The sequence below is a fragment of the Triturus cristatus genome, chromosome 4_1, assembly GCF_964204655.1.
Source record: "Triturus cristatus chromosome 4_1, aTriCri1.1, whole genome shotgun sequence".
Lineage (NCBI taxonomy): Eukaryota > Metazoa > Chordata > Amphibia > Caudata > Salamandridae > Triturus > Triturus cristatus.
The window spans coordinates 741,636,504-741,649,184 of NC_140585.1; the positions used below are offsets into that span (position 1 = coordinate 741,636,504).

General features: G+C 44.5%; 1 protein-coding gene across 1 annotated transcript in view; it reads left to right on the forward strand.

Annotated features, from left to right (window-relative positions):
• LOC146855445 (stabilin-2-like) overlaps window positions 1-12,681 on the forward strand; it is a 1,201,024-nt gene that overhangs the window by 1,083,132 nt on the left and 105,211 nt on the right. Inside the window, 3 exon segments of the mRNA XM_085653243.1 lie at window positions 3,788-3,929; window positions 5,308-5,390; window positions 5,392-5,442. Of these exon segments, the coding sequence (XP_085509369.1) occupies window positions 3,788-3,929; window positions 5,308-5,390; window positions 5,392-5,442 (276 nt within the window).

The following is a 12,681-nucleotide window of genomic DNA, read 5'->3' on the forward strand; positions in this document are numbered from 1 at the left end:
GTTCACTCACTCACAAAAATAGTATCATATTCTTATGCTCTATTAGAATCATTGACACAAGCACACATTCATCCATATAGTCACTGTCACAATCATACACTCTCACATCTAGCCACTTATATACTCTTACACACATATATACTGCCTTTTACATATTTAGTTAGTCACAAATGTACCACTGAGATATACATTCAATCCATAACACAGTCATACATACACTCACTCAACCATACAGTCCTTCATAGATGCACTTTTAATAACATCCAGTCATAGAATCACACACTCACTCATCTATGCACAGTCACACACACCTTACACTCAGGAACTCATACAGATACTGAGACAAGCAATCAATAACCCATATAGACACTTATATAGCTATTCACAAAACCATGCCACCGCTTATACACCTACACACAGACACATACAAAACATTTATACAGTTTAGTCACTAGTCTGAAGTAAGATGCAGTTAAAGGACTCACTTGTCGAGGCAGTTACGCAACACAGAAAATCATCCCTTTACACACTTGTACACCCACTCATTCTTTAACAGGCCTTTCCCTATATTTATAAATTTTTTTGAAAATTAAACATTCACTGGATGACATCATCAGTGACGTCATCAGTGATGTCATTTGAGATGTCATCAGTGATGTCATGAGTGATGTCACTGACCATGTCATGAGTGATGTAATATGTGACGTCATCAGCAGTGGATTGCGGTCGCGCAAGTTATAGTTAGCTGAACTAACTATAACGGGGGAATTTCAATGGTTTTTTACGAGAGAAATGTCCAGCTAACTATAATGTGTGTGAAACCTATGATTTTTTAAGTGAATTTGCAAGGTTTTTTAAATACTAATTCCTAACTATAACGTGCGTGAAACCTATGGTTTTTTCAGTGAATATATATATATATATATATATTATCTACTGGCGGTCGCCAGTAGATAGTTATAGTTAGGACCGAGTTTCCATAGGAAATCTCAAAATTCTATTTTGAATAACTTTGGCGCCGATTCCTCGCGAAATTTTCAAAACTAATGGGGCGCTCCGCTCCGCTCCTGCCCTGAATGTCTCGGGGTGATTCGTCAAGCGGGGGCCGGGAAAAAGGGGGGTCCCAAAACGCGTTTTCCCCATGGATTTTTCCATAGGGACTTTAGTCGCAGCTACAGCCCGAACGGCTGAACAGAATTACGTGCAATTTGGCAGAGAGGTAGCCATAAGGTCCATGAAGTGCCTTTTGCATGTTTGGTGTAAATCTGTTCAGTATTTCCAGAGAAAATAGCATTTAAATCAATATATATATCTGTACGCGCGCAGCGTGCGCGCTAGGTGCGCGCACCCTGGTGTGTGCGAGCGCAATTCTGATTGGTTGTTAGGTCTTAGTAAACATTCGAATCGGTCGAAACCAGGAAGTGTCGGCCGCCATTTTGTCTCTCGCACTCTGAGGGGGTGAAAAACTAATGTGGAGAACGTGAAAAGGGGGCAGGGTGGACAGTTCCTGACCCCCTAGCCGTGGTCAGGGGGTCCCAGAAGGACCCCCAAGGGCCAAAAAAAATGTATTTTTTTTTTGAAAAATCGCCGATTGCGCGCACCCTGCGCGCAACACCCAAACGGAAAAAATTCTGCGAAGTTCGCGCAGCGTGCGCGCACTCCGCGATGTTTTGAAAAAAAAATAACTTTTTTTGGCCCTTGGGGGCGAAGCGCTCCGTGCGCGCACGGCACAAACTGCGTAAAGTGGGCGCGCGGTGCGTGAAGCTCACCGCGTGGCCACCGCACCTGCGCCGCGCCTGCGCCTGTGCCGCACCGCGCCTGCGTGTGCGCGCACGGCACGAACTGCGTAAAGTGGGCGCGCGGTGCGTGAAGCGCACCGTGTGCCCACCGTGCGCGCGCCGTGAAAAAGTTTTGTTTAAAAAAATATATTAATAAATACATAACTTAGCATTTAAAAAACCGTACAAATTCACTGAAAAAACCATAGGTTTCACACACGTTATAGTTAGGAATTAGCATTTAAAAAACCTTGCAAATTCACTTAAAAAACCATAGGTTTCACACATGTTATGGTTAGCTGGGCATTTCCCTCGTAAAAAACCAATGAAATTCCCCCATTATAGTTAGTGCAGGCAACTATAACTCACGCGACCGCAATCCGCTGCTGATGACGTCAGATATTACATCACTGATGACATATGTGTCTTTCTGAAAAAAAAAAAAAATGAAATATATGTATAGCTAAAGATGAATGGAAGAAGACATGGGTAAATAAGTGTCTAAATACAGTGATGTAATATCTGACGTCATCAGCAGCGGATTGCGGTCGCGTGAGTTATAGTTGCCTGCACTAACTATAACGGGGGAATTTCATTGGTTTTTTACGAGGGAAATGCCCAGCTAACTATAACATGTGTGAAACCTATGGTTTTTTAAGTGAATTTGCAAGGTTTTTTAAATGCTAATTCCTAACTATAACGTGTGTGAAACCTATGATTTTTTCAGTGAATATATATATATATATATGTGTGTGTGTAGGAACTGGGGTCCTGCACTGTGCACAACAGTTAGACTGTAAACTAAAAACAAATGGAAGTTAAAATAGGACAGTGCAGAAAAAAAAAACCTGCCAAGTTATGAGTAGTTCTTGGGCTTCATATTCAGGAGACGGGACTCACCTGTAAATATAACGACATGGTGGTCCCTAGGTGGTCCCATGGTGGTCCCTAGGCCACATTTTCCAAGTGTTTTTAAATGCCAGGCGGAGATGTTTAACTTCAGTTGTGCTTGCAAGCAGCAGATGCAAACCACCATCTTCTCTCCCTCAACAAACTTCCTGCCATTTGACGTGGACTTCCGCTTGGTCGTACTCATGATCCTCCCACTCTGTCATGTGAAAAACTATATAAAAAGGAGGTGGTTGAAGGGGGTAGGGGGCAAACAGTGTCACTCAACCGATAGAAGGCGGGTCGCCAAAAATAAGGGTTAAAGCCAGTGTTTTATGATCACTTGCAAGTTATAAATGTACACACTGTGATCTCAAGAAATTGGAAACAGCTTTTAGTAAAAGGAAGGGAAATCCGTTGTCATTTTAAGGTGAAGCCTTTAGAGTGGAGAATGCCAGGTAAAATGCCTTGATAACACACTTCTCAAAGAATGGCACGTTGTAAAAGGCATCCTTCCTCTTCACTCTCCTGGCTCATCCTAAAGATGATTACTCCCAGGCATGGTGTGGCCCCTAGTAGAAAGTCTAGCTTTCTGTTTTGTAAAGTGCGTGAAATATGATGGCTGCTCTATTGACGTTTGATTGAGACAGTGCAGACTACAAGGGCCAGGCGTGTGCTGTCACCGAACGTTCCATCCTTGTGAGAGATGCTGTGCCAAGGTTTAGTGCTCATGTGAAGCTGTCATACAGTCCTCTTGTGAAGGTCATAAGTACATTTCTACATTGCGTGGCAACAGCCCAGCTGGATACCCCTACGGGTGAGATGCGCGTGCTACAAATAACATAACAGTCTGCTTTATACAAGTTACCTCAAAATGCCAATGTCTAGGTGGGTGGAGGTGGCAGAGAAGGTAGTTCAATTACAGCCATGAGCCCAATACGCAATTCTCATCTCCTTTGGACTGTCACTCAAAATTGACGAAAATGTTGCATCTTTAACAAACTTTTTAGGAGGGTATGAAGAGAATTTCTAAATATTTTTAGTTTTTTGTTGCATTTAGCGTTCTCTCTCGTCAATGTGATGTTCAAAAATATGCATGTTTTACACTCCCGTTTTCTTAGAATACACGCGATTGTGAATGTAAGGACACCTACATTGGCGACGGTGTATACTGCAGGGTGAAGGCGCTGCCAATCGATCGGTGTTCACAGGACAACGGCCAGTGCCACGTCGACGCCGACTGCGCCAATCTCCACCATCAAGGTCAGTGGTCCCCATTCTTCTGACCTGTCCCCACTCGTAGGAGGTCAACAGTGAGCATCCAACTGAGAGAAGCCTTGTGTTTATGCAGAGTCCATTTTGCATGAAAATATATGCAGTTCTGAGAAGTGCATTAAGGATGCACACATTCACGTATACCCGTTTCTAATCTCAAAATTGTTTCCAATGTATGTTATTATCCATCACATTCAGAATAATATGCTGATGGAATACGAATTGTGTAGGTTTGTTGCATTGTGTTTAGACTGGGAACCTACACCTATGACTGGAGGGTCGATCCATCGGAGGTGATGCAGGTGTAGGTGTGCCCTGCCGCCGCCCTTTGGTGCTGTTCCTGCAAGTTCTTTTGCACATGATGTTAATGTATGCAATGGATTTCAGTCATCTGTATATTCTAAGGTTCCTGGCCATATGTCCCCTGATGGTCACATGTTGTCTTTTCATCTACTTCTATCTTGGCTTACCAAAGACATATCGGACTTAGAATATAACGCAAAGACCAGAAATGTTTTATTCTTTTTTGATTTGTGTGGTATTTGCATGGCCCTGGCTCCTTGCACTTTTACAGGGCTCAGACAGGAAGTATTCAACAGTGAGGGTATCCCTATCTCACTCATGAGCAGAGCAAAGCCAAGGCTCAACAAAAGTGAATATATTGCTCACCATCTAAGAAGCACAAGAAAGTGTTCACCTTTTTTCTTAGTTAGCCATCCATTGAGTCACTCAAAAGACCCCACAGTTATAAAAGAATCTCTGACACACCTGAGCTGCTCTCACGAAAGACCACTCCACAAACCTTCAGGGACTTTTACAGGTACTGGAGGCGGACGGCACAATGCTGCGATCTATTTTCTGTGTACTCAAAGCATCATTGACTGTAGAAGTTGAGCATGACCTTCTCCTGGATCATATCCATATCTATCCGTACATGCGCATACATGCTAACTTGTGCACTTTCCTGACCACAGTCATCAGCTTCTGCCATCGTGTGCCCTAGAGATGGACGGCAACCTTATTACTACCTCTGGTCTCCAGCCCCCTGGCTGCTCCTTCATTGACAACAAATAGTTGACTTGTCATGTAACACACATGGGTTCTAGAAGCAGAAATGATGTTGATACAAGTATGTTAGCAGAAAGGATATACTACTGGAGGAAACAAAGGGCCTCATTTAGAGTTTGGTGGATGGGTTACTCCTCCGCGTTTGTGAGTGCCTATCCACCAAACCCTAAATCAGGTCCATGATGTGGCCGCTTGAACCAGGAAGTAACGCTTGGGTTCTCCTGCTGCTTCACTTCCCTCTTTGCTGCTATGCACTGTGTGAAGTTCTAATAATAAATCTTCCCTGTTTTCTATTTAGATACTACAGTTGGGGTGTTCCATTTACGATCCCCAAAAGGACAGTATAAATGGACGTATGATGAAGCAATTAAAGCCTGTGCATTACGAAGATGCTACGATAGCTACTGACAATCAACTGTTATATGCTCAGAAGGTGAGAACTTTGTGTTTCAATAGTATAAGAAATTAAAGTAGTAGTTAAGGGGGAGGGAGAACCAATGGTAAATATTAATCACAGTCCTCATCAGGGTGAACCACTAAGGTAACTAAATACATTTGTGCTTAACTCTCTGGTAGCTTGGTACAAAGCAATCAGGCTTAACTTAGAAGCAATGTATAAAACATTTGTGCAGCACTCAAACAGTAACAATATGAAAAAAAGAACAATTCCAAACCATTTTAGAAAAATGGGAATATTTTAATAAATGAAATGACACCAAAACAATAATTAGAAGAACCAGAGATAAGAATTTTAAAAGTTTGAATGTGAAAATAGCACCAAAAGGCACAAAGCTTCAACTGTGGTTATCTACAAATGCTAAACCGAGCCAAAGTGAAAAATTAAACCAACCATGATGAATTACTGCTCAGATACAGGGACCAGGGTCGTCCTGGTGGTAAGTTTACTTTCTGACTTGGAAACTTTTCTGGAGGAGAAAGTGGTCGCTGATGAGTAATCGGTGGGGCAAGCTGGATACGAATTGTTTCTCAATGACAGTGGCCTGCTGAAAAGCGGGGTTCCGGTGTGGTCCATGACAAACGCAGGAAAGCTCAGAGCAAGTCCAAAGTCTGTGCCCGGGAAGGCCTTAATATTGATCAGATTCTGTTCACATCGGTCCAGATGAATCCCTCCATGTTTGCTCTTAGAAACTATTCTGAAAGTCAGATCTCCTTCTGCAGGTCAAACCAGCAGGCTGAGGATGATTGGTGATTCGATGTCAAAGGCTGTGGCTTTGATGGAGATCCTGATATCTGTCTGTTCTCCAGGCAGAAAATTGGCAAAACGGATTGGAATTCCTCTTCTTGTAGTTTGGGGTCAGAAGGGGCACACTCTCTAACACCAGCCCAGGGTCCAGGACCTGGCGGTCACCAATGGGGCTGAGGACTCACTCCAACAGAGGCCAGCAGCAGGGTCCAGGGCAGGTCAACATGGAACTAGTCAGCTGCGCAGTTGACAGCAGTTGAGATGCCTCTGTAACCTGCTTGTGTAGCTAAATCAGGAGGTCCGTCAACTGACTTTGGAGTCACTTCTGAAGTACTCGGTTCAAGGAAATCAGGTTCTGTCTTCCTTCATGTATTTCAGACAGCAGGGCAGGTCTTCTTCTGATTCTTCACAGGTCTAGGAGTGCCCTGAGGAGGGTACTAGGGATGTCACATTTATGCCCAGTGCCAGCTTGTGGATAATAAAACTCCTGGCCACTCCCTAATCAATGGGGTCAAAGCTCTCAAGGGTGACCATACCCACTTTTGCAGAACCTCCTGCAAGATTTACTGTAAACTATTCCACACCTACCCCTCTTTCCCTAAATCCAACATTGCAGAAAGTTTCATCCCCTGGTCAGAGCTCCCTTTGCAGACCCAAAGGTGTGGCTATGATAATCAGCAAACCCTCTCTTGTGGTCACTCCAAAAAGTTGTGGAACAGCTCTCCCTCCCACTGTGTTTAGGGCCAAGTTGTCTAGAAAGACAAATGGGAAGGATACCTATGTGTAAGCTACATATGTGAGTGAAAGGGTAGTCATCATGGGAAGCTCATGAAGGGGTTGGGAACAGCTCCCAGACCATCTTGCTCAAGGAAGAAACACACCTCTCCAAACCCACGGCCTTTGTCCACTGTCTGGAAGAAATCCACAACCCGCCACCGGATAGCCATTAGCAGTCATGTGGCAATGGTAGAAAGGCTCTTGTGGCTTCAGGCAGGAAAATGACAACCTTCTAAAAGTAATTTCCAAAATGGTAATATAAAAATTGGATTTAAAATTTCTATTAAAATGGGTCCTTGAATTCTTCTTCTAGCTGTTCTCAATTTGAAATTAAGCATTATAAATTGGTATAGTGTAACCCAGTGTTTCCCTATGGGAGAGCCTTTCTTGCCACAGTAAAAAGCGACATCAGAGGTTTTTCACTGCCAGAATATATAAAATATTAAATGTACAGGCCCTGCTTTTTACATACCATACACCCTGCCCTAGGTTATATAGGGCTTACTTTACGGGTGACGTCTAAGTAGTAAAATAAGGAAGGATTATGCCTGGCAAAAGGTTTATATTTTGACAGGTCTAAGTGGCAGTTTAAAACTGCACACCCAGACTGCAGTAGCAGGCCTGGAGACATCTTTTAAAGGGCTACTTTAGTTGATTGCACATTGACTGCTACAGCCCACGAGTAGCATTTAATTTACAGGTCCACGGTATATGTAGTACAATAGACTAGGGACATACAAGTACATTTAAGGTGCCAATTAGGGGTATACCAGTTCTAACATATTTAGAGAGGAGAGCACAAGCACTGTACCACTGGTTAGCAGGAGTAAAGTGTGTAGAATCATGTGGCCAGCAAAAACGGGTCAGAAAAAAGATAGAAAAATTTGTAGGAATGCCTTACAAAAAATGGCAATTTCCAACAAATATAATTTATCATGAACAGACTTTAAATAAGTCAATGGTAACTAATAATAAAATGGGATTCCATATGCTACACATTTTTACAATTTCTTATTAACCTTGAATAAGTCATTTTAGGTAGAATAGACTTTCATGACCACCTAATGTTTATGATTCATGAAAGAAAAGACTTTGTTGGCGGCTTTATTTATCCCCTTATAATTATACTTACTGTAACATAAGAAATTGTATACTGTACATGTTTTCAGGTGCCAGGTTCATTGATTAGTTGGGATCTCCAGCAACGGTAAGAGCAGATGGCTAATTATCAGGCTGTTTGTTAATCTTTACTGGTGCTACATAATTAGGGGCCAGCCACGTCAGCTCCCCTTATCTTCACAGTAGTCATGGTCCACCTGTAGATTACATCTAGTTTAATCTAGCATTTCCACCATTAATAGTTCGGATGCCTACACTCAAACTACAGTAATGTACTATAAATATATTGAACCATTTCTCAGCAATCACCTTAGGAAATTTCTCACTATAAGCATTCTTCCACCAATGACCTGTTGCACCTACATGTTCATATACACAATGATTCTATTCGAAATACATCATTCATTCACAAATAGCCTGGCAAAGGTGTATTCAACATGCAAGAAGCCTGTTGTCATTAGCTTGGTTCGAAAGTGTGCTGTTCTTGCAAGTACAGACACAAATATGGGCCAATTCTTGTTGATATTCTTCCACAAAATATTCTTTATTCCATATTTGCTTGTAGCCAATACGTGTTTTGGCCTGCCTCATCATCAAGACTTCCTCAGGAATAGAAAATATACATAAATTAAAAGCCCTTAAGAGGGCATCATATATGAATACATGTCTTACACCCAATAGTAACAAAATCCAAAAGTTGTGATTTGAGAAAAAGAAATCCAGTGCAAAAAAAAAGAAATCTGCTCTTTTGTACCAAATACCCTGTGCATGCCTAAATCCCAATTTTTTGCACCAATTGCATATTTCACATAAGGTACATTACCAACTTTAATACCAAGATACAAAGTTCATGCATAATTAATAACAGTTTATAGTAATAATATCCCAGGGCCATAAGAAAAGTTAGCACTTGCTGTAGTGAGGCTGCACATTTAGAGTAAGTCACCAAAGTGAAAAAGTATTTGTGGTTACATTTTTTTGTTGTTTTTTGCAGAGTTTTATATAGCGCGAACTTGACCCGAATCCAATTAGGTATCAGAGCGCTTTACATAGCACCAGTTACGTTACATGTGGACACACATTCATTTTTTTGTACGGGGAGATTAAGTGATTTGCCCAGAATCACAGGATGTTCAGCGTCATTACCGAGACTCGAACCTAGTTCCACAGGTCCGAGGTCGAGCACCCTAGCCTTTAGGCCAACTCCTCTCCCAATTATCATTGATATTGAAAAACACATTTTGGATATCACTACAGAAATGCTGAAGTCCGTGTTCCACGTTCCAAATAATGTGGTCTTCAATCCAAAAGTAAAGGTTCTAAAAACCAAGGGGGCACTAGGTGGTGCACGACCAAGATGGCCGCATGCCAGTGAGGCTCTAGCTGCCTGGCAGCATGATCCTCCATTCATCCTGACTCACTGCCTGCTAATCTAGCTCGTTGTGCCTGGAAACTACTCCCCTACCCATCCTTTACCCTCGGTGTGCTTTTTGAGAGCAGGCGCCTCTCGCCGTGGAAAGCCATGCCGGCAGAAGATCAGAGCGGGCTGGACATATCTTGATGCCTGGAGCCCTGCTCGGCTGCAGGTGACACTTGAGCCACGCGGCGCCCACGTGGTGACAGGCCCTGGCCGCTGGCACGCCTGGTGTGAGGAGAGTGGCTGCTGCCCTGCCGGGACTCGAATGCCCTCTGGATTGTCTGTGCTGGGAGTGTGACTCCCCATGGGAGAAAAGCACCTGGATCGCAGGGAGTGAGGGGCTCGCGGCGCACCTGATAAAGACCTGGAAGATTGGCGGCCACCGCACAGCGTTCATTTCCCTGCTCTTGCACCGGTGACTCGCTTGTGGAGGCTCAAGGCGGGTGCTAGCGGCAGTTTGAAGGGGTGTGAGAGCTGCTGTGGTTGGGAAAACCCACCCAACAAATAAACCCAAAAAAATTGAGCGACGCCCTGCCCCCGCGGGCCCCCCCCTGCATACTGGCCGTCCTTACTGAATCCTCTACCCGCCGCTTAGAAGACTGTGAGTTGCTGGCCCACTATTGGGAGGCCTGGTCTGGCGTAGTGGATTGCCCATCCAGTTGCTGTGAGGGTGCTCCGCGCTGTGCCTGCATTGAGGAACCACACACGAATCTTGGACAGCAGGTTGCGGAAAACCTATGGAGCCCCTAGCCCGCTCGACTGGTTGTACGCTGCTGTTGTATGCTGCTGCGCGTCTGACTGCAGGGATCCACCATTTTGGAGCGCCTGCCACTGCCTACCGTGCGCTGCTCGCTACTATTTGATATCTGGCGGAGGGCACTGCCTGGATTGTGCAATGTAGGCCCCTCACCCCTGCTCTGGCTGCATTCCCTTTCTGACGTTGCGAGGGGTTCTCTGAATCTTTAGGAGGTCACCTAAAAGGCTGGCACAGTAATCCTGACTGCACACATCGCCTTCGCTGTGGAACCCCCCCTCCACTGCTGCCAATACCTCCTGCCCATCTCTGGGGTGCGGGCGCCCTACCCCTGAGGTGTATTCTGTGGTTCCTGGAGATACCCCCCTACGCCCGCTTCTCTTCAGCTACAATGGGGAAGCCAGATGGCCGCCTGTCTAAGCTGGTGTTTGATGCCAAGAGAGTGGCCACTCGCTCGGTCTCAGGAGACTTGACCCTGTCAGCCTGAGAGATGTCCCAGGCGCAGTCCTGGCACCCCGGGGATGAGGTCAAAGAGCTGCTTCTTGCCATGCAGCATAGCCTGACGGACCTCTCGGGGAAGATGGACACCATGAATAGCCGCCTAGACTTCCTAATCCAGAAGATAGACAAACATGACGGACAGATCAAAGAAGCAGAGCGGTGTATATCAGATAATGAGGATGCCACCTCACAGCTGCAGGTTCAGGTGTCGCAAATGGACACACTTCTTCAGGTCATCACAGCCAAGAATGAAGACCTTGAGGCTCGCAGCCGCCGGAACAACATCCGTATAATAGGCATCCCGGAAAGCACCAACACAGACCACATGGAGGATTTGTTGAGCGGTTGCTGCGAGGAGCCTGTGAGGATGACTCCTTTTCGATGCAGCTTATTGTGGAGAGGGCGCACCACTCCCTCGAGCCCCATCCCCTTCCAGGCGGTACCCCTCGACCCATTGTGGCTCGTCTCCTTAATTATCGAGTCCGGGACACTGCGCAGAAACTGGCCCATGATAAAATTTCTCGGGGTCAAGCAAAAGCTCCGCAAAGCACAGATTGAATATGCACTTCTGTACCCAGCGCGCCTGCTGGTTTCCTACCACGGCAAGCAGACCATCTTCACCAACCCGCACCAGGTGGAAGAGTTCCTCAAATCCATTCAAAGCTGCTCCCCGAGGAGCACCTCTGATGACCACGCATCCAGATCGCCTTCTCCTCAAACTGACTGATTGCCTCGGATTTCTATTGCAGTGTGGTATGCCCTCCTTGAACTGGAGGGCCCGATTCACAGAACTAACTTAAGACAAAATCCTAAACTTACTACCATTTTGGTATTCACAGAAGGCACTTACACATGTTGGTATTCACAGAAGGCTCTTACTCATTTCGGTATTCACAGAAGTTAGGAGTCCTAACTTTAGGACTCCTAAATGCCTTCTGTGAATACCGAAAGTCTTAAAGTTAGAATTTTTCTCCATTTCTCCATGGGAGCTTGTGCTGCAGGTGGTTTCCGCCCGCACCACAAGTTCCCATAGAAAAATGGGAGGTGGCGACCGCAACATGTGTGGTCACATCCTAATTGCAGTTTCGGGACTGCCAAAAGGACGTCGGTCAGTTCTGCATCTGCAAAGATGTCCGTCGGAGGGAACCCCGACCAACATCATAATGAGTCCCTATGTCTGAATCACAACAAAGGCATTGTTATTCAAAACATTAAATATAAGTATCATAAATAATCATTCCATTTCTCATCTGACCCTATGTAAAATCACCAAGGTGTAACCTAAATAGAAAACATCGTGGCAAAAAAAAAAAACTTTCAAAGTGTGCACCATCAAAAATCCAACCAAATTTAGAGTGAGTCTGTATATTACTATAGGAATTATTTATACTCCATGCTACTTCTCATGACACCCATTTGAATAGAACCACCTTCCCCTGACAATCACAAATGTACTGCCCTTACTCGCACTAGCAAGCCCACTACTTGCTGACTATTTGTAAGTAGACACGGCTGGAAGGTTCCAATTTATAAACATCCAAGTTAAACAGATGGGAATGGTGTAAGATCCCCTATATTATTATAATACACAGTCATCAACAGGGCTGGACTGGGAACCCAACGCGGCCCTGACAAATGATGTAAGCCCAGCCCCGTGTGTTCTATGATGAGCCAGTGCAGCAAGCGAGTCTAACCACTACAAAGGGGTTTGAGGGGTCTCCCTCCCCAAACAAAATTTGGGGAAAATTGCCAAACTGTTGTATTCTACAACACATTTTTCATAATATATTCAATTGCAATAGCTTTTAAATCATAGTAAATAATGACTTTACAGTGCACCAGGATACAACAATCTTTGCTGGGGTCCTTTAATGATTCCCTCACTTTCACCCTCAAATAG